Source organism: Paramisgurnus dabryanus, chromosome 5 (assembly GCF_030506205.2).
Source record: "Paramisgurnus dabryanus chromosome 5, PD_genome_1.1, whole genome shotgun sequence".
NCBI classification, from domain to species: domain Eukaryota; kingdom Metazoa; phylum Chordata; class Actinopteri; order Cypriniformes; family Cobitidae; genus Paramisgurnus; species Paramisgurnus dabryanus.
In genome coordinates, this window is record NC_133341.1 from 29,655,424 (window position 1) to 29,682,416 (window position 26,993).

A 26,993-nucleotide genomic window follows, 5' to 3' on the forward strand; every position below is an offset into this window, starting at 1 on the left:
TTTAAGAGTATCGCCAATGATATTGGATATAACAAGATTGGGCACTGCTATTAAGAAGAAGTCCCGCCTTCTATTGGTTTAAAGAACCAATTATAAACCAATTGGGGAGGGGCTTTGTACAAAGTTGCATGAGGCGCCACCAGTAGCCAGAGCGACCTTGAAAAATATGTTTTAAGCTTAAGAAATAAAAGTTATGGTACAGTTAATGTCAGGTTAAATTGTAGGTCAGAAATATAGAATTTAATTGTGACATTAGCAAGATAATTTCGATATATCTGTCCTTTGCAATTCAAGTAGATAGGACTTTAGTCCTGCCTGACTGAAATAACTGCATGGATGCATTGCAAACATGCCTGCCTGCCTAGTACAGCTTTTCTCATAGACCTGCATATCTCAGCTCCAACCGTAATTAAACTCCCCTCAACCAGTAAATTAAGATTTGCACTAGCTGTTTAATTACGGTTATTAACCGGTTGAAAATTATTCGTGAGTGAATTAGTCTTAATATTAATGATTTTTAATAACCCTTATCCAGCAGGCACACAAGATTGAAAGGTCATTGAAACCCAAGCACCTTTTTATTTTAATAAGCAATAAAAACTTGAATGTTACTGTGTAGATTTTGTTATTCAACAGATAGCTGAACCCATCACTCTTTACTTACAGCAAAAGTAGGAGCATGTGGAGGAAATTACTCTGCGTCCTCTGGAGTGATCTACTCCCCCGACTTCCCAGACAAATACCGAGCTGGCAGGGTCTGCTACTGGACCATTCAGGTACATTTAATGCTTTTAATATCTTAATGGAGAAAGATCTGCCAGAGCCAAACCACAGCAAGAGCGGAAATATATTTATGTGGCATAATGGCTGCCAAAAGCACTCATATCTCGGTTATTTTGATCTTCAGGTTCCTGGCGCATCCGTCATTCTGTTCAATTTCACCTTTTTTAAAATTGTGGATCAGACGGATATGGTGGAACTACTGGATGGTTATTCCAATCAGGTGGTGGCGCGATTCGACAGGCGCAATCCACCACGGGACGTCGTGAACGTCACTGGAGACTTCGTCATTGTGTACTTTTACTCGGACAGGACGAATGAAGCGCAAGGCTTTTCGGTTCTTTATCATGGTGAGGATACTTGCGTGCTTAAGCACAATTTTACATTCGTGCATTTGGCAGGCTTATAGTGCATTTCGTCTGTACATGCATGACCTTTGTGTTGCTAATGCAATGCTCTACCAGCTGAGCGACAGGCAAACAATATTGTGAAATCTAGGTTTGTCTCATAACCGAATTATGACATTGGGAGCATCATAGTTTGATTTCAATCATTGATTCCAATCTTTGACATGATGGTCGATATTCAATATATCAAGGTTATATTTTCACAGAAAGTTTTTATGTGGTCTGATTAGGGCTGGGCGATAATTCGATAACGATAATTTTACCGATATAAACTTTTTCGATAAAACAATAAGGACAGTTCGATAAGTGATCGATAATGTTTACACACTGTTGCGTGAGCGCTTCCGGATGCGGCATGCGCTCTTGGTTTACAATCACAGTGACAGTTAGACTTGAAGGAGTGGAAGATGAGGCAAGTTATTCATTTATTAGTAGAGACCTATGATTTTCGCGATGCGGATAACGCGGACGGAATCACGGAATCCAAATGCGCGGAAAAATTTTCTTGTGTGTAATGTTGGACGCACAAACAGGGTTCGTCAAACACAGCAGACACAATAGGTGCAGTATACTCATTCAGCATCCGCCTTGCGCACCCACACGTCCGCACAGCTTTAAAAGTATATTTACAGGACATTCACAAATTCAGGAAACTGAGGAAAAGCAGCAGATCCACCACTGCAGTGAATATAGTGTTTGCGTATGTGCGCTCCCACAGCAACGTGACACTCTTGACATCCATTTATCAGCGTGTATAGCTCGTATATGTATAACACACGCGTGATCACTGAACTAAGTTTTCTTTCTTGTTTAAGTGAACATAAACAGCTGTTACTCAGTATATTGAAACTTAAAGCAGTCTGTCTTGGGTCTTAAAGTGACAGTAGTCTGCTGCTTTTGTGTCAGAATTGTGTTGATTTCATAACAAATAGATTAACATTTAATACAGATGCATTAAATCAAGATTTTAGTATTTGTATTTGTCATGTTCTGAATAAAAAGTAGTTTAAAACCATTATTAACTGTCTGGTTTTTACAATTTTCATTCAGGAGCAAAAATCTGCCTTTAAATTTGACAGGAGTAAAGATTTGTTTTTATCATGATAATTATCGATATCGACTGATATGGAAAACATTTTCTCGATAATTTTTTGGGTCATATCGCCCAGCCCTAGGTCTGATTTTATATAGAAAGCATAAATCACAAAATATGACTCTAGCTGGGTTTCACAGGCATGGCCAAATATAATGAAAATGTAATAAGCAAAAACTGTATAAAATAAATATTTTAGACTTTTGTACCACAGTTTATATATATAGGTTATATATATATATAAACTGTGGTACAAAAGTCTAAAATATTTATTTTATACAGTTTTTGCTTATTACATTTTCATTATATTTGGCCATATATATATATATATATATATATATATATATATATATATATATATATATATATATATATATATATATATATATATATATATATATATATATATATATATATATATATATATATATATATGCATGTGATTGTACTTAAAGGTATACTCCAGCAACATATTAAAATTATCACATGATGTACTCACCCTCAAGCAATCCGATATATATGTCTCCATCATCTTTCAGACAAAGACATTTGGAGTTAGTTTAGTAAATGTCATTGCTCTTCTAAACTTTATAATGGTGAAAAACAGGGATCAGTGAACAACTTCTGACTTTAAACCTAAAAAGTGCATCCATCCTTTACAGACGTTATCCACACGGCTCCAAAGGGTTAATAAAGTTATAAAATATGAGTTGTTCTCATAAAATCACATTGATTACCCACTGAAGACTTTTATTAACCCCTTGGAGTCGTGTGGATTACTTCTGTAAAGGGTGAATGCACCTTTTGGGGTTTAAAGTCAGAAGTTGTTTCCTATAATCCCTGTTTTTTACCATTATAAAGCTTGGAAGAGCCAGGACATTTACTAAAATAACTCCAAATGTGTTCGTCTGAAAGAAGATAGACACACTTATCTCAGATGGCTTGAGTTTAAGTAAATCATGGGGTAATTTTGATATTTGGCTGAAGTATCCCTTTAAGTCTATTCAAAACGATCCATTAAGCATTATAAATTACTAATTGAAATTTATTTTGAATGCAAAAATGGATTTTTACCGTATTGGAATCCATTCAGCTGATCTCCTGGTCTTGTGCTACCACTTTTAGCATAGCGTAGCATAATCCATTTAATCTGATTAGATCATTAGCATCGTGCTCAAAAATAACCAAAGTGTTTCGATAATTTTCCTATTTAAAACTTGACTCTTCTGTAGTTACATTGTGTACTAAGACCGACAGAAAATTAAAAGTTGCGATTTTCTAGGCAGATATGGCTAGGAACTATACTCTCATTCTGGCGTAATAATCAAGGACTTTGCTGCTGTAACATGGCGGCAGCAGGCGCAATGATATCATGCAGTGCCCGAAAATAGTCCCCTGCTATTAAAAGATACTAATTAACTTTAAATTTTCTGTCGGCCTTAGTACACGATGAAACTACAGAAGAGTCAAGTTTAAAATAGGAAAAATATCAGAACTCTTTGGTTATTTTTACGCGATGCTAATGGTCTAACCAGATTTAATGGATTATGCTAAGCTATGCTAAAAGTGCTAGCGCCAGACCCAGAGATCAGCTGAATGGATTTCAAAAAGGTAAAAATCAAATCTTTAACTCTAGGGGAGCTGGAAAATTAGCATATTTTTAAAAAAGTGGACTGTCCCTTTAATAAAACCCATTATTACTGTAGGTGCTATCCTTTTATTCGTTAGTATAGACATGGCTTAAATAAAAATGGATTGAACCCTACTATGCAAAACACTCGATGTGCAGTGTCCTGATGTTGGTTTTAGGGCATTGAAACTAAAAGCTCATTACAATGAGGTGCAACATGTAGTGCGGGTGATTTACATCTGCAGGTGATGCTTTCTGACTTTATTCCATCTTTGCACCTGCAGCCCAGTGGCTTATGGGTAATTGATGGAGAATTTACCAGGCGGGAGAAAAAAGAGGGGTTGATCAGTATGTGCACTGTATACACATTCCCCTAATTACGGTTGCTTGGAAACATGCAGTTTTGTTCTGCTTAAAGATACATTTGATAATTCGCGGCTCTAGTCCCCATCAGGAGGCAATAACTTTCTCCGTCTTCTTAATCTGAATGCATTACAGTAACAAAAATGAGACTGATCAAAATCGATGCATCAAAATGTGGTGTCATTTCAAACACGCTCACTCAGTGTATTAATATTTATGAGATTTCCGCTGTCAGAAGCAAATATGAGTAAACACTGAACTGCTTAATAGCTTTCTCTTTGTTTTATTGCACTCGGGACGCTCTGAACAGTTTTGTCAGATCTTTACGATTGTAAGACACGCTGTCACTTTTTGTTATGTGGTTTTGGGATGCAGAGTTCAGTAACCGCAATCTGGGGAGGAATAATACAGAATGGGAAGCATCAAATGGAAAAAAATGTTTTGCTGAAAGTAAAGGTCAGCGAAACAAATTGGCTTTCACTATCCACTGAGCTTTTCCTCCTGCGGGGGGTTTGATTTAAACTCCATATACTGCTGTTATATCAGCCCTCAGTGTTGAATAACTGCGATGATGTTTTTTCGAACAAGGTGAAAAATCTCTCCCATCTCAGGGGTTCAGAGGTGCGAAAAACCACGGATGATAGCTGGAGAAAAGAGATTTTAAATACAGATATAAGCTCAGAATTGGGAAGATTCGCATGAAATATATATTTCAAAAGATATAGACAGACAGACAGACTGACACACAGATAGATAGACAGATAGATAGATATATTTTATATTTTTATGTTTTATATATATGTGATTTATACACTTTATAATAGTTTTTTTTAATAATTTGTATGTTTTATAGACAGACAGACAGACAGACAGACAGACAGACACAGACAGACAGACAGACAGACAGACAGACAGACAGACAGACAGATAGATAAAATAGATTTTTTTTTTAATGTTTTATATATATATATATATATATATATATATATATATATATATATATATATATATATATATATATGTGTGTGTGTGATTCATACACTGCAAAAAATGACATTTTTACTTAGTATTTTTGTCTTGTTTTCAGTAGAAACATCTAAAACTCTTAAATCAAGATGTATTTTCTTGATGAGCAAAATTACCTAAGAAAATAATACGACAAAAAATATACAATTTAAGTGAATTTGTGCTTAAAACAAGTAAAAACATCTGCCAATGGGGTGAGAAAATTTTACTTGAATTAAGTGTTTAAGAAAAAAGAAATCTTATTTCACAATTTTTTTTCTCACCCCATTGGCAGATAATTTTGCTTATTTTAAGGACAATTTCACTTAAATTGTATATTATTTGTCTAAAAACTAGACTTATTTACTAAGGTCATTTAGCTCATCAAGAAAAAGCATCTTTATTTAATAATTTTTAGATATTTCTACTGAAAAACAGACAAAAATATTAAGTAAGAAAGTCATTTTTTGCAGTGTAACTGTTTTTTTCCATAATTATTATATTGTGCCAAACCTGCCAGACTTTCTTTCTTTGTGAAACAAAATCAGTTTTGTTCTTTCAGGTGCCCTGATCCTTGAAATTAATGTGAATATGGATACTGTCAAGCATTGTCAATCTATGTAATGTTTTAGTTTGTGGGTGTTGGGTAGTTGTAGAGGTGTTTTGCCAGATGCACTGCTAACAAGGAAAATACTATTATTGCTATTTTATGCACAAGATTTCACATCGCAGAACTTTGCTTCTCTCCCCACAGCTTTGAGAAATCAAGGAGTCAGTCCAACTAAAGAGGATGAGGATGGTGACGAAGGACACAGCACAGTGAGGCCAAATACAGGAAGCACCACAGCAAAATCCAATACCAGTCAAAGCGGAAAATCCTCCCTCCTCTACTATGTAATCACATCAAGTCCTGCAAACATGCCAGGTCAGTGGCATGGATCGGGTCGGACCACGGGCCACAGCACCAGTATGTGTCCAGTTCTTTTCATTACGCTTCACAAACATTCAGCTTACTCTTCGCCCTCCCTTACCTTACCTCATGCTGTCATTACCAATATGACATGGAAAATATGTAACGATTCGCTTGGAAACAATGGTGATGTAACACTTTAGTTGTAATAACATTAACATTCTGCTGGAATACTATGGTTTATACAATAGCTGGGTAATATCGCAAACTAAATTTTAGCTATGGGGCGATTAAATATTTGTTTCTCAAATGCCGCTTTTCTATTGCATAGTATCCCACAGCTCAGGTCAGGTCAGTTCCCTTCATTCTTTATCTTGGTTAGCTTTTCCATCAGTTTAGTAACACTTCATAGTGGGAGAGATTATAGGCGTGTCGTTACATTTGCGCTGCCTACTGCTGTGACATCATACAAGTGAGAGCGTTGTTGGAATGCTATACGTTACGTTCCCATACATTCATTTATTTGTCAGTCCGCAACAAAAACAAAAATGATTACCACAGATAAATGTTTGCACATCGCGTTTATTACTACCTCTGTCTCACATAACACAAAAAATGTGTACAAACACCCATGGCGTCAGTCGATGCGCTCCGCTTAGCCTCATTTAAGTTGCAAAAATGCCGGGAATGTGAACATTCGCATCGCGAATGTGTGGCCACAAACAGCAAGTCTGGAAAACACTGTTATGGTGTTCCTGATTCTCAACCAGTGGATATTTTTTACCGCTAAAGGGAGTTTGGGAACTTAACTAACAAAGCACAGATGACAGCGCAAAAACGAAGTAAAGCTAATCTTGAGTTTAGCATGACGCTCGTCACGATTCTCTCAGACCAATCGGTGATCTTCAGTGTTTTCACGTCACGGTTTAGTATCAGCTAGGCTCGCTTGGAAGACGTTAAGGAAATGACTTAAACTGCAATTCATCGACTGGCCGCTAGAGGCTGGCTCCAAAAGGGAGTCAATTCCCATAGACCTCCAGGTTAAAATGCCCATCTTTAGAGCAGATCATTTCATCGGACGCACGTGATACACGTCTGGATCCGAACCTTACTTCCGGTTTCGTTTTTTTAATGGTCTGACTAGTTACTAAACTGATCTCTTGAACGAATGCCTCGTCGAAAATAACAAATGTTTTTGTTTCCTAGGTAATCTATGTGTTGTTTTTTTGCTTGTTATATAAATAAACTACATTTAAAGAACTTTGTTGTTATTTATTCTTAGCGGAGTTTACCGAAAGTTACGTGCGGACCGCGACAGCCGCTTGTTTATGTTGTTACTGCTGAAACGTTCTATATAGCTAATTTTGCCATTCATGTCAACTGTGGGGGGGTGAATTTTTTTGTAACTTTTCCATTTAAATTATATTAAGCCTGAAAGTTCTGCATAATTAAGGGCGTGGCCACTTGAGTGACCAGCCACTGCTGTCACTAGAGTCGAGCTAAGAGGGCGTGGTTTTAGCAACCAGCCACCTCAGCTTCGTCCACGTCCCGCCTCATTTTCGCATATCCGCGAGTGATGAGCGGTGACGTGTGGGCAAGACGTGTGGCGACGGCAGGCACCGCCTACTTTAAGCTTCAAAAATCAATGTGTGAAGTCACGGACACCACGTCCATATTTTTGTACAGTCTATAGGTGGGGCTAAAACAAACTATCGGGTACTACATACCGTACCCAGTTGAAACAAACAAACAAAAGTAATCCGACCCAAACCGTGGGGTACTATGCAATGAAAAAGCGCCCAAAATGTATTGGTTTGTATGTGTTTGCTATCGTTGATTTACTTTACAATCAGAGGACCACCATTCCAACCCTTACGAAAATTAACCATGTTTATTTTGGGGTAAAAATGTAGTAACCATGATTTTCTGGTGTATTGATTAGTATTAGCAAAACCATGTGTTACTACAGTAACCACAGTTTAAGTATGGTTTTTAAAAAATCATAGTTATTTTGTGGTAACTATAGTTGGTTTTTTTTTACTGTAGTAAAACCATGGTTAATTTCCGTTTGGGCAAGCAAGCAGCCTTTAAGTGAAAATGTTTATTGTAAGAAATAAAACTGTAAATATCTTGTTAAAAAGAATCAAGACATGTTTTCACACTATGAACGGTTTTGCAAGTGATAATATATCTGTACATTTGTAATTTTGTGAGTCTGTATTATTTGTACTGTTAGTAATAAATTTTATGTTTTACAGTGTGGACCATCTACGCATTAGCTGCCCTGCTAACGCTAACAGTCGTAGCCATGGTAGCAAAGCTGCTTCTGCATCTGACTGTAAAGTAAGTACACATGAAAACAAAATTTTGTTTTTAAACGCTCATTATTAGGATGTAAAGTAAAACAGCGAATGCAAAGCAGATGATTGAATATATTTAGTAGTTTATCTTTCCTATAAAGAGTTTTTATTACGTTACATTAGATGTCACCATTATCAGCAGTTTAATTTATTTTCTCCATTGTACTGTCAGTGGACATTCCCTGGAGATTTTGCATACAATTTGTTTTTTACACACTGAACTGAAGCATGCATAAAAGTTTTATTATCTGGAATTTACTCCTCCCCTCCTTTGTTTCTCAGATCACCGTCCATTCCCTCAATCAGCGGTTCGGATTCGTGCGCCCAAAGCACCACGTCTGAACCTTGGATCATCTTCTACAGACCTTCGACCATCTCTCTGTTTAAAAAGAAACTCAAGAATCATCACGGAGACCTCAGTCCTCTTGTGGGAAACTAATCTTGATGCCTCCGACCTCTACGGCTGCTACTTACTAGCCCCACGTAATGAATGCACACACTGTACGCAAATTGGGCTATGAAACGGGAACATACCGCTCCCCAATTAACTTAAAATAACCATCGCAAGTCGATTGTTGGGACCACGTACATGCGGCCAAAATGAATGGACTGAGCTTGATGCCGATGCGTTGAATCTCAATTTGCATCTCGACCAATCATGAACTGCGTGACAGGTGCACAAATAAACAGATTGATTTGATTTGCAAAGGAACGAGATGTTTTTTCGCCATGGCAGAGCAACAAATCTTTTCGGGGTGGTTTTTCGGGCTGAGACACTAAAAGACAAAACCACTGTGCCCAACCAGACCCTCTGGAGGAGAGATTCGGAGATCCCTTTCCATCCCTCTACGATCGCCTCATAGGTCACTTCTTGTTGGGGAGTACAGAACTCTTTTTTTTTTTACCAGGGTAATAGAACTGCCTGTACAGGTAAAGGATTGATGTCACAAAATGTATCGGACATTCAGGATTGAAATCACCAGGAAAAAAAATCTTGATAGTGTTGGACTGCAGCTGAGCGCCAAAGCCTGCATTTGCTACAAGATGGCCCTCTCCGACTGTCTTTTGTTATATTTGGTCTGTTGATCGTTCTGCCTTTAAGTGCCTTCAGGACTGAGAAAAGCCTTTTTTTCTTGTACGTTGTCACAATGTCTGGATGATGTAAACAAGCGTTGATCTTCCAGAGCTTTGAATTGCAAATAAGAATAAGCACTGGGTAAATGTAGTCATGTGGGTGTCATTGGGCCGTATTGTTTGTCGCGTTAAGCAAGGGACGCATTGTGAACTTTGTGTAATTCTGTGTGGGACCGATCAAACACCATTTGGTTTTCCCCCAATTCTTTCAAAACTATTTGCTCTTTCTCCCCGTTTACCTCAGATGTTGAAACACTTCTGCAGTTGGCCAAATCCATGCAGATCACGCTAAACTTCCAGGTGCGAGGAGTGAGGTCATTCCTTCAAGGAAACATGGGAATTTTGTTTGAAGCACCTGCAAAACTATTAGTCAGAAGATTACAGAAGAATCATTTTGTACTCAATGTGCTCATGTTACTGTACATTTTAGAGATAGGGTCATTTTAATGTTCGCTGGAGTACATTTGGTAACTAAACAGACAGAAAATGGGCCATCAGCTTTAAATAATTTGTGGGTCATTATTACCGCACTTGCCGACTAAACAATTTAAAGGGCCAGTGCACTCAAAATCAAAAATTGGTCATTATGTTGTTTCGAAGATGCATACTTTTTTAAATCTAGTACACAGCCTTTTTCCATGCAATGCCATTCCTGTCAATAACCAAAATGTCTTTTCCATCGAAAATTTACACTATTTGAAACAACAGTAGGGATAGTCATTTTATTTTGGGTTGAAATATTCCTAAAGTCTCTACATTATGCACTTTAACTTATTACTGAAGTACTTATCTTGTGTAATGTTTTATGAACAACCAAAAGCATTTGTACTCAAAATATTTTATTTCAACATACCCCTTCATCAAAGCAAATTGTGAAATACTGTTTAACGATCTGTAGTAAGACCTCAGTTGAGCAAGCCACCCACCCAACGTGTCAAGTTCCTGTTCTTCCTCAGTCCAAATGTGTTTGGCTGACCTGATGCTGTATTTGGGTTGCGTTCTCATATGCACTCTGTGTTAATTACCGCTTAAATACTTCATAACCAAAGTTCTGCCCATGCATAATAAAGTGTCACCCTTCACAGATGAGAGAGAGAGAGGCTGTCAAATCACAGAGAGAGACAAATCCAAAGTGACATTAAACTTCAAACAAGTTCATTTATGTCTGGAAAGACCGGTGAATAATACAGAATCCATGCAGGCATCCTAAAATACAGCGAGGCCTGAATGCACTTTTAGCAGTGGAAAAAAAGTGTCACATTTTTCTGTGGTTTATTAAAACGTCATTGGGCTTTCCTTCGGAGAAACCACGATAGGTTTTTGGGGAGAGAATACTTCCAGGGATAATGAAAAGATGTTTTCATGGAATTGTAAATAAAATAGTGAGAATTTTAATTTATACCATAAATTATTGTTACTTTGGAAGTAAAATGGGATATATTCTATCTTTTGTATAAGTACCTTTGTAGTTTTTATTTAATGTGTCCTGAGTGCAAAAATAAATATGCATGTTTCTAATGCTGGTTGTGTCTGATTGTTTTTAAGGAATTGTCACTATTGCCATTTTTAATCATGAAAACTGCAGAGAGAGAGAAAGAGAATTTACAATGCAAATCAGATCCTTCAGGGCACTCCAACATTTGCTTGCGAGATGACCGTAGTATCTGCAGCATTTCATTAAACAGACGACGTATGCAAACAAACATGCATTAGAAATCTATACAGACCTCCAAAGAACCAACATCTGCTGTAGACTTGAAAAGAAGAAAGCAAAGGAAGGAAGAAATTCGGCTCTGATGTTTTCTGTGTTGCTGTACAGCTTATCAGATAAAATGACTACCAGACGCAGAGTGGATGCACAAACAAAGCCTGTAATACAGGCCCCATGTGTAACCCATTAACCCTTCTGTGTGTGTTTGTGCGTGTGGATGTGTGTGTACTGCCCACCTGCAGATGTTCATGAAACTTGAGGTGAGCACAATCACAATCTGAATTATGTAATATTAATAAATGAGTTTAATATGATTAATAAAAGTAATATAACCAAAAATGCTTATTATTAAGGGAGTTCCAAGACTAATAAATGAATCTGAATGAATCTCCATAAACCAGTCAGCCTTTACTCATTAAGTAACCACATATGATAAAAAGCAACAAGCTGATTATCATTAATTTACAATATGACAGAAGTAATTTATAATATGATCAATATACAAAAAAGTATATAAAAAAGTTACACTATAAGTAAGAAGACCTGCAAGGTTGTATTATAAATCCTAGAGTGACCCCTGCTGGTGGGGCTTGCTAAATGCACACTTGTGTGTTAGAAAAGGCTAGTTCCCTTACGAAAATTAACCATGATTTTACTATAGTAAAAATACTTTAGTAAAACATAGTTTTACTTATAGTAATCAATAAACCAAAAACATGGTTACTAGCAACACTTTTAACACAAAACATTTTCGTAAGGGATAGAGAGTTAATATTTAAAATAGAAGTAGTCGACGTTAAATTCACAAGGAAATCTACAGAAAGTATGGCATATAACTGGTTTTGATAAGACTTGAAAGTAACAATGATGTGAAAACTACTCAAATTTTGGGCAATTCTTGGTGTGGCAAAAGACAGGTAGAAATTGTAAAAATGCTTGTTTGTTTTCTTTTAATAAAATTTTTTGTTTTGCATTTAAAATTAGTTTAATATGCTATCCATTAAAGCTGAAACTTAATAACATTTTTAATTTTAAATAATTTTCTGTTGTGTTAATATATGAATTTTGTTCTCTTTATTGCATATTTGAAGTACTGTAAAAGACAGTAACACCAAAGACAAATTAGCCTAAATCCAGTAGCCTATTTTCTAAAATGAGGGCTGCATGATGATTTCAAGATCAGGGGACATTTAGGAAATATTAATAACTATGAATTTATCCAAATTTTGATTAAAATATCTCAAATTTGCAAGTTATAAACACAATACCAAAGAAACTAATAAAGTCCCAGACAGCACGTTCAGTCTTACCAACGTTGGCAATTGGAGGGCACCAGCGGCAAAGTATCGGCGTGTGGCATGAAATTGTTAGAAATTTTGCTAACTTTAAGAAAATTAATTATAAAGAAAGCACTCACCATGTACCTCTCAGATCAACCAGCACCATGACCTTTACACACAGGGAGTAGTCCAAATAGATTTCCTTTTCTTAAAGAGGCGACATCCATTGCTGTAAGAGAGCACAATAATTTTGTCTTAAATATTACAAAATATATCTATTTTAAAACAATTTAATAAAATTGTAAATGTTAAATAAAATCTTTATTCACAATATAACCACTTCATTTGTGTTAAAAATGTAATATTGTTGCAATTACAATCCATGATACCTCTCTGAGGTATGGCGGGAACACGAATGCAATCTCTCAAACGCAATTAAATATGTATTTTAAAATAAAAAGTTTAATAGTTAATAGTGTACAAATTGTGTTTATCCTACAGAATACAAACATAGAAACATTTTATAATTTAATTTAAACACGCAATCTACGAATTTAATGAAACTCTTAATTTAAATTCATTCATGTCGAGTGAGCCATTAATATTTGGCCCGTGCGCGCGCAGTTCTCTTTAAATAATAAAAGTCAGAATACGAGATTATTGTGCACAGTTAAAACTGATTATTTGGCTAAAATATAGCGGAAATCTAAATATTATTCAGTAAAATTTGTAAAAAACAAAAAAAAAACTAAACTTAACACTATAAAATAACATAAGTACTTAAAATAATAAGTGCCATTACAAGTGATTTTTGCAATATAAAAATGAGCCAGATATTGAAATAAGTACACACATCTCTTTACGTGTCAGATTAATGCGCTATATAATGTGACATAATAATTATCTGTATGTTTTGACAAATTATTAGCTAGAAAACTTTTTCTCACAACGCAAAGTTTGTAGTCCATTTAAGACGTGCGAAAACTACAACGCGTCGCATAGTTATGACACACTGCTTTCGCAACGGAACTTGAGCGCAACATGGCTGCCTCCGTGAGGACACTTGCCCTCAGAGCTCTCTGTGAATCCAGACGAAATATTAATCGTGTTTCAGGGAGTCGAATTAAACATTCGTGTTGTGGTGCTTGGTTTACACTATGTCGCGGGTACAGTGATGGATCAGAAGGGAAAAGTACACACTTTGGTTTCGAAACAGTGCCAGAGGAGGAGAAAGCAGACAGAGGTAAGTTAAAATCACTTTCAATCAGTGGTTCAAATACATCAGTTTATATGGCTATGCTTACTATAACAGTCAAAAGTCTTACTCTTTATAGTACGAGGCAGACTTCAGCTCTCGATTCAAGCATTTTCAATTAAGCTCGACAGACATCCAAGATAGTATGCAGTCTACAGTTTTATTGTTTTATGTGTGCATTATATACTTTTACTTATGTTTTCTACTTATAAACTTTGAGCAATTGTGTATGCATAAATTAAATTGTCTAATTTCATACCTCGTTTCTGTATAGCTCAGTGCAGTAACATTGCATTAACAGTGGCTTAAGGTTTAAACTCGGGGAACACGTATACTAATAAAAATGAATATTTTTTTAATGCACTGTAAGTTGCTTTGGATAAAGGCGGCTGATAAATGCAAATCTCACACTTTTATACCTCCTTCATTTTTCCCAGTGTATAAAGTGTTTGAAAGTGTGGCCAAGAAGTATGACGTGATGAATGATGCCATGAGTTTGGGAATACACCGCCTTTGGAAAGACTCGCTGTTGCACGCGATGAACCCTCAGCCTGGACTACGGCTACTAGACACTGCTGGTGGCACTGGTACATCACAAATTTGGATTTTTCAAACACACAACATCCCTTTATGAACAAGCATGCATACTATATTTAGGTTGATATATAATCAAGCATGCAAGGCTGACACTAAATTGCATTGGCATCTAATTCATCTGCTGCTGAATCACAACCATGCTGATACAAATCTAAAAAGACATTACTATCTGTGTTGTGCTTCAGGTGACATCTCTTTCCGCTTCCTGGAATACACGCGTTCAATGTATGAACACCAACAGCGGCAAAAAGTTCGATCCAGTCAGACGCCGTCATGGAGGGACATCGCTGAACATTATGCATCAAACAAGTCAGGCCTTCCACAATCCCGGGCGGTGGTGTGTGATATCAACAAAGAAATGCTTAAAGTTGGTAAACAGAGGGCAGAGAAAGCAGGAATCGGCACAGGTACAGTCACCTATAACCTAAACCCAGCTTTTATTGAGAAATGCGCAGGTTACGGTCTCATCATCAGCTTTTGCAGATCTTTCGTGGGTCGTGGGTGATGCAGAAGAGCTCCCATTTGATGACAATCAGTTTGATTTATACACTATTGCATTTGGTATCAGAAATGTCACGCACATAGAGCAGGTAAAGACACTACATGACATTACAAGTACAAGTACAAGTATTTGACCCTGCACCACAAAACTAGTCATAAGTCGCACAGGTTTATTAAGTATTGCTCTTATGAAGATGTTTTATAAATTTACTACAATAATATATATAAAAAATGTATTTATCATTATTAATATGTGTTGCTAAAGACTTCATTTGGACAACTTTAAAGACGATTTTCTCAATATTAGATTTTTTGCACCCTAAGATTTCAGTTTTTTAAATAGTTGCATCTCGGTATCAACGGAAAGCTTATTTATTCAGATGGTGTATAAATCTCAATTTCAATAATGACCCTTATGACCAGTTTTGTGATCCAGGGTCACATTTCTTTAGGCTCATTGTAAACATAATGATTGAATTTTTGTTACGGTCTGTAGGCCCTGCAAGAAGCGCAACGTGTCCTTAAACCGGGCGGACGATTCTTGTGTCTTGAATTCAGCAAAGTGTCCAACCCTGTGCTTGCAAGGTTACTACATGCATTTAGAAACGGATTAGTCAATTTTCTTTAAAAAAAATCCAGATAATTTACTCACCACCATGTCATCCAAAATGTTGATGCATTTCTTTGTTCAGTCGAGAAGGAATTATGTTTTTTGGGGAAAACATTCCAGGATTTTTCTCATTTTAATGGACCCCAACACTTATTAGTTTTAATGCAGTTTAAAATTGCAGTTTCAAAGGACTCTAAACGATCCCAAACGAGGCATAAGGGTCTTATCTAGCGAAACGATTGTCATTTTTGGCAAAAGGGTCTTATCTAGCGAAACGATTGTCATTTTTGGCAAGAACAATAAAAAATATGCACTTTTAAACCACAACTTCTCGTCTTCCTCAGGTCCTGTGACGCGCTAGCGCGACCTCACGTAATATGTCGTCATGTCAAGAGGTCACAGATGACATATGCGAAACTACGCCCCAGACTAATTAATGTCTTTGTGTCAGTTTATTGTTTAAAATGGTCCCCAAAGGTGCGTTTCATATATGTAACACGTGACTTTTCCACGTCATTATGCAATTACGTGAGGTCGCACAGACGGAGGAAGACGAGAAGTTGTGGTTTAAAAGTGCATTTTTTTTCTTGACAAAAATGAAACTCGTTTCACTAGATAAAACCCTTATGCTTCGTTTGAGATCGTTTAGAGTCCTTTGAAACTGCAATTTTAAACTGCATCAAAACTAATAAGTGTTGGGGTCCATTAAAGTCCATTAAAATGAGAAAAATTGAATGTTTTCTAAAAAAATCTCGACTGAACAAACAAAGACATCAACATTTTGGGTGACATGGTGGTGAGTAAATTATCAGGATTTTTTTTTTTTTTTTAAATTGACGAATCCTTTAATTGATTTAGATATATCTGACTGTCATGTTAGCCATCTTAAAAATACTTAAAATATATTAACCTATTCAATCGTCTTTTTGCAGGCTTTACGATGCATATAGTTTTCAGATGATCCCTGTGTTGGGGGAAGTGATCGCAGGAGACTGGAAGTCATATCAGTATCTGGTGGAAAGCATCAGAAAATTTCCAGACCAGGTAACAAATCTATGGTTTGGTGTTGGACATAAGTGTTCTTGAAATTCTACAGTATTATAATATATGCTAATACAATGAACATTTTTAAGTATATATACAGTGTTTATAAGAAGATTAACTGTGTGTCTTCCACAGGAAACATTTAAGGAAATGATCGAGGATGCTGGCTTCTTCTGTGTCCAGTACTTCAACTTGACAGGAGGAATTGTTGCTATTCATTCAGGCTTCAAGCTCTGAGTGTCTGCCTCATTTCGAAATTCTTTAAATGAACTCTGACAAGAGACAAATGCTGTTCTTCAAGCAACAAGAGTGTTTAAAACAGGGCATCTGACAAAACCGTGCGGGTCAGTGTGTCACTTGGCTGATGTATGTATGTCCTGTTTCCTATATGGATACACTTTTCACTATGTGAAGTGAAAAATCAGTCAAAATGTTTGAAATTTGGGTTTGATTCAGTACATGCAATGCAGAAAACAGCCTACTCTTTTAATGTCTTATTTAAAGACACTGGGCAGTGTGGTTTGGTTCTTGGCATTGGAGAAGCGCACATTGACATTAATAAATTAAAATGATTTTTGTTGGCCACTACATAATGCTGTTGATGAATAGTGAATTCATAATGACCCATCAATTCCCAGTTGATCCCAAAGATGATTTAGAATTGAGAAGCTTAGATGCAAAAGCCGCTAAACGCAATCTCCGTCAAAAATGAGATCATGTATTAAAGGGCACCTATTGTCCGATTCAGGATTTTACATTTCCTCCACGCATACGCATTTTTGATAAATGATCGTACGATCAAATCATAGACTGTAAAAAAAGATGGACGACGCCTGTTCGCTCCCTTCCATTGGTGAAAAGTGAAGCCGCCAGTGTCCCGATATGGCGCAGACATCTTGGGTCTTGAGTCTGCGCAGTAATGATTTTGGGACCAGTCATGCGCAGTAGTGAGCAGGAAGTAAAGCTGCGAAATCAAAACCCGCTCTCGCAGAATGCGCATATCACACGATATCACAGCTGTCAATCATGACGTGACACCACCATTTTTATATCATTAAATAACTAACTAAACACAAACTTATTTTAAAAACAAACATTTGAATTTACATCAGTGTGATTAAAAACTACAATAAATGACAGAAACCAGGTTCGGAAAAAAGATAATTGAAGTGTAATTAATTTTTTAGTTGGTCTCAAGTCCCATTGAATAACATGGGGAGGCGGGGTTTATGACCTATACTGGGACCAGTCACTGGGGGGCGATCGAGACGTTTTGGCTTCACTTTTCAGGGCTTGTGCGGCACGCTTGGATCAAATGTAGTATGGTGTCTATGCAGCATTCAATGGAGTTACAAAAATGTATTTGGAAAATAATGTTTTTTTTTTAAATAAACCATGCGAACACACATTGTATTCTACCAAATACACAAAATAACATTGTTTTAGCAATAAAATGGGTGCCCTTTCAACAAATGCTCTTGGCGCGTATTATACGTTCATCAAATACTTTGCTTAAAAATCTGTTTAATCCTGGCCTTGGGTTTTGCATCTGAACTCTTTTATCCCTTATGCTTCGCTATTGATATAAACAAGTATGTTTGAGCAATTTTTTCAAATGTTTTACTGTTCTGTACTGTCTTTCTGAAGGGAAAATACTAGTATAGTCAGTATTACACAACAGTATTTACTACAATTGATCAATTTACTATAGTTAATACTACAGATTATACAATATATGTTTGCAAAATGAAGTCATTACTATAAGACTACAGTATTGTATAATTTACTACACAATTTTTTTTTCATGTGGGCTAACCAAACTGATCAGAAGCCCCATTGACATCCATAGTAGGAAAAAAGAATACTATTGAAGTCAATGTGGCTTATAATCGGTTTAGTTACCAACATTCCTCAAAATCTTCCTTTGTGTTCATCAGAACAAAGACATTTACAAAGGTTTGTAACATCATGAGTTTTCATTTTTGGATGAACTATCCCTTTTAATATCTGTGTGATTGTATGATACTGGCAGGTTCCACAAACAAACCTTAAGTGTTTATTTGTAGCAGAGATGCCTGTTGATTACGTAAAAAAATATATATAGAACAAATATTTTTCGAATGATGAAGCCAGAAAGCGTTACTTTGTGCCCCGCTCTCCCCCACTTAAAGTGTATTTTAGTGCACTTTTTTTACCTGGGTTTAGCCCCTCTGATTTATTATATTTGTATTAAAGAGCTTACCAGCTCCTCAGCTCGTTACACTGGCAACTATAAATAGATAAAAAAAAAAATCACACAATATTGTTTATGAATCCCTCGATGGCCTAGGACCCAAACACTGCAGATTTCCTTATGGAAGATTGCTCGGATCATTAAGATCAAGTCAGTAAGAAATACCAAGGGTTCACTAAAAACAAGGCAAGTCGGCGTTTAGCTTTAAACCACCCGTAACTGGAACAATTTACCAGAAGTCAGATGGGCAACGTTCAGTTTTCAGACTATTAAACGCATCTGCTTAGCTGTGCATTTATTGACCACACTGTATCATTTTATTTCAGCTTTAATACATTTTACAATAAATTTTATTGCAATCATTTCTCTGAAAAGCACTTTGACTTTTTATCATTTTATACAATTTAATTACCCTGTGTATGAGATGCTACACTGCCAGATAGGGCTACCTCTACAATACTAATATTAACTCTTTAGGTGTACTTTTTAAATGGGTACCGTCCCAGTGACATCTAGGGATCATTTTTTTTCCTGACAACATATATAAATAAGCTTGCCTTGTGTTTGTGAAAGACAAATGAACTTCAAAGAAAGATTTACCCAGGGTTCCCACACCTTAGTTAACTTTTAATTCAATACCATCAAATTCAAGGACTAAATGTGGGTACAAATTTCAAGTGAGAGCAAGGTTACATCGAGTTACCTTTTAAGATACATTATTACAGTTCCCCTTCAAGGGAACTTGTGCTGTGTTACTGCGGTGACACATTGGGGAAGCCTCCAGAGGTAAGTGCGTCTGAATGTGTATATAAAATCCAACCAATGATGAGGCTTAAGGACAAAAACAGGGTGACGCGGGAGCCAGGACGTATATCGCTATCTGAAATATTGCCAAAGACGGCGTTACAGGGATGCAGGAAGTATGGCAAGGGAGACGCAGCGTCTCGTTCCCTTCTCAGGGAACAACAGTTACATACGTAACCCGAGACGTTTTCATGTGTCAAACACAATTATGCAAAAAAGCATTTTGGTATGAATCAACATTCGCATACAGAAGATATAAGCATTTAAAGCGAACAGTTTATCACGTGTGCTTATAAAGTCTAGAATTTTTGGAATATTATCCTACACTACACAGGGAATAATGTGGATGTGAATAAATTTTTTGCATAAAATAGATTCAAGCACTTTCAATGACCTGTATCTATATATATATGTATATTTTCAACAACTTCCCAGGGCCTTGAATTATTTCCTCCAGATTCACAAACTTTCAAGGACCTGTGGGAACCCTGTTTGCCGTATAACTGGAAAATGAAACTCTCAAATGAATGTGTTCACTTTAATAAAACCATATATTTTTAAGCTCTTTGTACACTTTGTTACAAAACTGCACTAAAATTTCTAAATCAGTTTTGGTCAGAGAATATTTAATCGGCTTGTGTGCAATTACCATGTATTTACAAAGTCTCTTATTAGTGATCTTGAAAAAAATTAAATGAAAACAAAAAACCTCACAGACACTCTGAACATAAGACATGGCTTAAAGATAAATATATTAGTCAATAAATATTCAGAGAACATATTTCCATTTATGAAATGTGCTGCTATACAGATACAGAAATATACACAGATCAAGCTCTAACCTTTAACATTTGTAAAATGATAATGGAGAAAATAATTATATCTTTAAAAAAATTTAAAAATATTAATTTTTGTACACATTTTCTTTTATACAATCTTAAGTGCTACAAACATACGAAACATTAAATAGTGACTCGAGTACCCCCAGAAAAAATGCTATATTTGCAGTACATATCTCTATGCAAGGCAAGAGTAGATTCTCATGTTACGGCACTGTTATAGTCTATGTATAAACAAAGTTACTTTAAAATGAACGCCCGTGTAAGCTGTATGGGTACATTTCATAGAAACAGTATAAAATACTCTGTATAAACAGAAATGCATGATGATATGATGGTGAATATCTGTAAAAGCACAGGTGCAAGTGTGTAGTGGGTAATTATTAAAGGCAATTACTTATGTTTCTGCCCTTGACACACACAAACTCTCAAAACCATTATACTTTGGTGTCTTGTTGACAAACTGTTAGCTTGTATACACACAAACACATACATACATGTATGTATGATGAACTTCAGGGGTCAAATACTAGAAGTTTTGCAACTTTAACACTAGAGTAGTCTGGAGCTAAACCTACCAGTGGTGTTGGACTGAACCCTGGAGACAAACAAAATTTTGGTGTTAAGTACATACAGCTCAGTAGTCTCCAATGATAACAACTATATGGATAAAAAACTAGGTCTTGGTCTGCACTAAAACGATTAAGGCCCTGAGAAAATCAGAAAGAGGGAGGTAAGGTTTTAACCTTGTTAAGTGTTCAATAAATTACCTCAGCACCTGTCCTGCGCTCCCTCCACATGCTCCATTTTGGTTTTGATTGAGATGTTTGATTTCATACTGCTCGCATGCATGCAATTTTATTAAAATAAGTTTAAAAAGAGCATTTAAATCGTGATGGTTAACACCTTGGAACTCAAAATTAGCCATTTCCATTTACAAACGTTTCCCTGGTCCTAGTCCGATAAAGAGAGAAGCATGCATATAATGATGCTCCGCCCTCTACGTATGACACATTACTTTTGCTGTGTAGCATGTGGAAAAAATCTAGCTTTGTACTTTCATAATTTGTTAATGCTTAAACTGTTGTCTTCTTGACAAAATTTGAAGGCCACAGGAATGAACAAGATAAGCACTCAAAAAATAAAATAAAAAAATTGTAAAATCTTGATTTGAAACTCAAACCCTTTACGATAAGTACACTCCAGAGTTTTGACAACACAACTATTACATTTATTGATTTTCAAGAGCCTGTGCTGTGTTTCAGGGCTTGCCATCAGAGCCCCGACCCATCGAAAGATGCTTTGCCGCCCCCTAGTGTGTCAGTCACGCCATTGCACTGAGGGGGAAACAGCACTCTGGTCTCTTCATCTTGTGGCTGCTGATAAGTTTGACCTCTACATTGTCCTGAGGTGTAAAACAAATCACAAGTCTCCTCAGAAGTCCTCTCCTCACTTTCTAAGGTAAGTCTAGGAGGAAGAAGACTTGTTTGTGATTCTGGACCCAAGCCTAATTCACAGTCTGTATCCTCGGGAATTATGGGTATCCGCTGCGAGAGATCGCAGCAGCCCTGTCCTATGCAGCTGTCGCTGTCCGTAGGGGCGTACTGAACGTTAACCGAACAGTCTTCGGCGTAATGATTAGTACTTCCACGATGTACGGTCATCTCCGTGTAGAAGCAGCACGGCAGTCCGTCGTAGCCAACGTGATCTGGAGAAGGCAGCTGCTCGGTGCTCACGCTATAAAAGTTCTGCAGAGACCCAAGCGCGAGAGCTTGAGATTCGACGCCCCACCTGCAATGTCCCTCCCCGTCCTGCCCTATACGTTCCAAATTTAGTTTCGGTACCTCAAAGCAGCAGCTGCACGCAACCCCTTGCTCTCCGCAATGCTTCACGGGGCTTGTTTCTGCCGCAGCGCTCTCCGAGAGTCCAGCTGAGGTAGTGCTAGTTAGTTCCCTGGTTTCGGCCGAAGAGTGGCCACTACAGCTGGGCTCCAGGCTGCAGTTGGATAGCTGGTCCCCAGAACCGTAACAAGCTCCTACGGGAGCCTGAAGACAGTCCATCGTCCCCGATACAGGGGCTGGCGAATCCTCGGCTGTGGCTGAGAACACGGTCCCTGGCTCTCCGGCGGAGCCCCGGCATGGACTCTTACTGCGGTATACGTACGGGTCGTAATCGCTGCTCAGCGAGCTACGAAACGTCGAACAGCTTCCGTACACGCCCTGGTTGCTAACTTCTGTGCAATCTAACATGGAGTCGCTCGAGGAACAGTGGCACTGACCCGAGCTACTGCTGCTGTCGCTTCCAGGACAATCCGCCAGGTAACCGCTGCACACGGAGCGATGCCCGTGGTAACAACTGAGTCCCGAAGTGCTTCCCGAGTCCCCTAAGCGAGAAGAGGAAGCTGGTGCCATGTGCACCACGGCTGGATACAAAAGTCCAGGTTGGTAAGGTCGATTGTGACCTTTGTGAAGTCCGTTACCGGGCTGACCTTCAGGCTGTGGAAATGTCAAGCCCTGAAAGTAATAGTGCTGGTACATAGTCTCGTACTGCGAAAAGCAGGCGGCACGGGAAAAGTTACGTCCGTGGAATTTGGGCCGTTTAAAAGTTTGTGGGTAACCGGGGGCACGATGCTCCAGACCACAATGGTGAGGGTTTAGACTGTGGTCTAGGTGGAGGGCGGGGTATCCCCGTATGAAGGAGGACTGGGATGGATAGAGGCTCTGCTCAGGGTGCTGGTCCACTGTTAGAACAGTGATGGGGTTTCCATGGGGATCCATAGTGGTACGGGTAGGGTAGGCCGTCACCTGTCCGGCTCGGTGCACCCTTCCTGGGTAATGAACGGGGAGGATGACTCGCTGCTGACGGCTATGCACTGGGTTTCCAGGATCGAGACAAACAGCACCCGGATTTCCCTTTTTTTGCTCTGGGTAGGAAACCAAAACGAAGATTAGAAGCAAAACAAACTCTGGAGCATTAAAGGGATACTCCAGCCAAATATCAAAATTACCCCATGATTTTGGACTTATGTTATTGCTCTTCCAAGCTTTATAATGGTATAAAAACAGGGATCAGGGAACAACTTCTGACTTTAAACCACAAAAAAAAAATGCATTCTAACCCATTGGAGCCGTGTGGATTATCTCTGTGAAGGATGAATGCACTTTTTGGCCTTTAAAGTCAGAAGTTTTTCCCTGATCGGTTTTCTCCCATTATAAGCTTGGAAAAGCAAGGACATTTACTAATTTAACCCACATGTTTTTGTCTGAAAGATGATGGACATATGTATCTCGGATTGCTTGAGGATGAGTACATCATAGGGTAATTCTGATATTTGGCGCTTTATATCACATTAAAGAAAAATGAACTATGAGATTTGATACTCACCAATGATGTTGTGTCTGCAGTGTGGGCAAGTGTGATTCTGCAGAAGCCAAGGGTCCACACATTTCTTATGAAAGCGGTGCGCACAGGGGATCACCCTCAACTCCTGTATGTATGGAGCAGAAAACGGATAGGTTAAAAATGTAACATTTGTGTGGGCTTTACATATAACAGGGACATACAGGCTTTTTATAGAATGCAAAGACATAAGGGGTGAGTAAATGACATCAGACTGTTTTTATTTGTGACCCTGTCTTTGAAATTCAGGCTAGTCTCATCAAACTTTGATGCAGATCACCAAAAAATTCTTTGGCTGGGATTTCACAGATGGGCCACATTTGGCTTAACTGCTCCTTTTCAAAGCATCCATGCAAACTGTAGATGGCGCCACAGCTTTAGCACATCTGTTCTTAGGGGGCTAAAAAATATGTATATGGAAATAACAGCACTTTTCCAAAAGATATAGTGTTTTGACTCGGGATAGCTTAAAATGACCCCCTTCCATCAGTCTTGACCGGAGATGAAGGATCTCAAATTCGACAACTTGCAACATTCCCAAACCTTTCCATGAGATCTTTGAGTCAGAACGCTCAAGTTAATGGATCTTACCCACCAAAAGTCATTCTTGGTCCCCAAGCATGACTCACATCCCCCCCTCCTTCCGGCCTGCTTTTGTTGCTTTTCATCATCACAGAAAAAGCCTTTGATGCCATTGAGTCTTTTATATTGCCACTTCCTGTGAGCTTCCCAGACGCCTTGATTTCTTTGTGTGCCTTTTTTGTTAGCATGACACACAACCACAGAGGCGAATAAAAAAAGCTGCACCCGACGACGCGAGTCTTCAACTTCAAGAATTCCAAGACAAAGGCTTTAAGAGGCCAAGAACCCGATAATTTATCAACCAAAATAATTAAGCTACAAACCATGACTAAGTTTACGAGGTAGTGCTTAGGTACAGTTAGTCTGTTAAAATTTAAGCAAATATGTGACCATGGACCACAAAACCAGTCGTAAGTAGCATGGGCATATTTGTAATAGCCAACAAGACATTGTATGGATACATTTTTTTTTTTTTAAATCATTAGGATATTAAGTAAATTTACTACCAAAAATATATGAAAAATGTATTTATCATTAGTAATATGTGTTGCTATGGATTTCATTTGGACAACTTTAAAGGCGTTTTTCTTAATATTTAGATTTTTTTATCCCTCAGATTCCAGATTTTCAAAATAGTTACATCCTTTTTATTAAGCGTTCAGGTGATGATAAATGTCAATTTCAAAAAATTGACCCTTATGACTGGTTTTGTGGTCCAGGGTCACATATTGGGTTAAATAATCACACATGCTAATAAAAAAAATGTATAGCTTAAAGTCGCAATGGATAAAAACGTCTGCCAAATACATAAAAGTAGATGCAAATGATGCAAGTAAATGTGATTGGTTGGAAAAAGTGCAATACTCTGCTAAATTTCACTTGTTGTCTCCATAAACAAAGCTTTGGCATTTTTCTGAACATTATTACCTCGCCATCAATGTATTTCTCGAGGCAAATGGCACAGTCTGATGTGGAACTGCTGCTCAGGGAGTCTGAAGCTCCACAGCTGGTCTCGCGCTGACCTTTGACCTTAGCCTTGAACTTGCGTGTCTCCATCTTCTCCAGGGCCTGGATAGCCATCCGGTTCATGGAGCTCTGGATAGAGGAGACAAAAGGCAAGTCAGAAAAGCCGGCAACAAATGAAAAAGCAATAAGGTGAAGGCTATTGAACTGAGACGTATGACCTCACCTGGCTGCGTCTTTGCTTGAGTTTAATCTTGATGAGAAGGATGAGGCAGACCAGAGAAACCACAACGAAAAACGCCAGGAAGATTCCCATGTCAAAATACTCCGTGGGCTGCACAAGACACGAGAATGAAAACTCTGGCACAACAGAATTACAAGATAATGTGTATGTTGGAAAAATCAATCATTTAAATGACCAATGATGCACACAAAACATTGATGCATTATGGCATTTTATACCACGGGCTGTCATATGCTTTATTCTGATTGGTTGAGAAATGTTCCACAGATATGCATTATTTTTTGATAAACGCACATCTCACCTGTCAAATGTCTTAAAATAACCACCAGAGGAATTATTTGATTTTTGTCCTTTGAATTATTCGAAATTAATGCACACCCGTAACTCCTCTTCGCGTTGTGCCGCGTTACCACCTTGGGTGTGCATTATTTTCAAATAATTCAATGGCTCGTCATCAATTATTCCTTAAGTAGCACAGAACATGACAAAGTCAAATTGATTTTTGTTCATGACCACAATTTCCCGTTTTCGTGTTACAAAGCACGTCTTTTAATCTAATCAGTAGGAAGTATCTTTTCAGCTTAAACTATCAATGCTGAGTGACACCAAATTGGTAAAGGGGAAACTGGTGAACACAAATCAATAGATTTAAAGGGGCCATGACATGAAAATCTGACTTTTTCCATGTTTAAGTGCTATGATTGGGTCCCTAGTGATGCTATCAACCTAGAAAATTTGAAAAAGATCAACCCAGTAACTTAGTTTTGGTAAACCATTCTCTACAAGCACATGACAAAATAGGTCGTTGAAATTTGGCTCTCCTTATGATGTCATAAGGAGCTCTTATTATAATAATCCAACCCCTTAATCCAACCACAGCACTGCCATTTAGTGCAGAGAGAAAATAATTCACAGAACAATTGAGTTTCAATTTCAACAAACCACCATCATTGTGATCAGTGTTTGCACTTGATCTGCACATGTGCATTTTAGAGGACACACCCAAAACGGCAAATTTTTGCACACACCTACAAAATGGCAATTTTAACATACTATAATAAATTATTTATATGGTATTTTGAGCTAAAACTTCACCCATGTGCTCTGGGGACACCAAAGATGTATTTGACATCTTAAAAAAGTCTTGTGACATGGGCCCTTTAAATGTCACAAAAATCTGTGAGACTGGGAATAGGTGACTTGCAAATTCTTATTTTTTCAACATCTGCTTATGTATGCTTTAATGTAC

The 26,993-nt window shown here is 37.6% G+C and overlaps 3 protein-coding genes across 4 annotated transcripts in view; 2 read left to right on the forward strand and 1 right to left on the reverse strand.

The window, feature by feature from the left end:
• Nucleotides 1-11,200, forward strand: part of kremen1 (kringle containing transmembrane protein 1) — a 79,964-nt gene extending 68,764 nt beyond the window's left edge. Inside the window, exons 6-10 of one of the 2 annotated variants that reach the window (XM_065250844.1) lie at nt 667-776; nt 908-1,130; nt 6,033-6,203; nt 8,447-8,531; nt 8,831-11,200. In XM_065250844.1, the coding sequence (XP_065106916.1) occupies nt 667-776; nt 908-1,130; nt 6,033-6,203; nt 8,447-8,531; nt 8,831-8,987 (746 nt within the window). In that variant the 3' untranslated portion in view covers nt 8,988-11,200. Of the gene's footprint in view, nt 1-666; nt 777-907; nt 1,131-6,032; nt 6,246-8,446; nt 8,532-8,830 lie in introns of both variants that reach the window. The other variant, XM_065250843.2, reaches the window with a different exon arrangement.
• A 2,497-nt stretch (nt 11,201-13,697) lies between these two features.
• Nucleotides 13,698-19,259, forward strand: coq5 (coenzyme Q5, methyltransferase). Its single transcript, XM_065250846.1, has 7 exons — nt 13,698-13,916; nt 14,366-14,515; nt 14,711-14,932; nt 15,009-15,115; nt 15,523-15,611; nt 16,569-16,680; nt 16,816-19,259. The coding sequence occupies exons 1-7, from the start codon at nt 13,715-13,717 to the stop codon at nt 16,915-16,917; spliced, it is 984 nt and encodes a 327-aa protein (XP_065106918.1). The 5' UTR covers nt 13,698-13,714; the 3' UTR covers nt 16,918-19,259.
• Nucleotides 19,260-19,351: 92 nt separating this feature from the next.
• Nucleotides 19,352-26,993, reverse strand: part of znrf3 (zinc and ring finger 3) — a 78,407-nt gene continuing 70,765 nt past the window's right edge. The window contains exons 5-8 of the mRNA XM_065250845.2: nt 25,727-25,834; nt 25,465-25,632; nt 23,941-24,043; nt 19,352-23,479 (exon numbers count right to left, since the gene is read on the reverse strand). Of these exons, the coding sequence (XP_065106917.1) occupies nt 21,831-23,479; nt 23,941-24,043; nt 25,465-25,632; nt 25,727-25,834 (2,028 nt within the window). The 3' untranslated portion in view covers nt 19,352-21,830. The remainder of the gene's footprint in view (nt 23,480-23,940; nt 24,044-25,464; nt 25,633-25,726; nt 25,835-26,993) is intronic.

Coding starts and splice junctions, on each gene's coding strand:
- coq5 (XM_065250846.1), top strand. CDS start 13,715: ATGGCTGCCTCCGTGAGGACACTTGCCCTCAGAGCTCTCTGTGAATCC. Junction 14,933..15,008: donor GAAAGCAGGAATCGGCACAG/GTACAGTCACCT, acceptor CAGCTTTTGCAG/ATCTTTCGTGGGTCGTGGGT. Junction 16,681..16,815: donor TCAGAAAATTTCCAGACCAG/GTAACAAATCTA, acceptor TGTCTTCCACAG/GAAACATTTAAGGAAATGAT.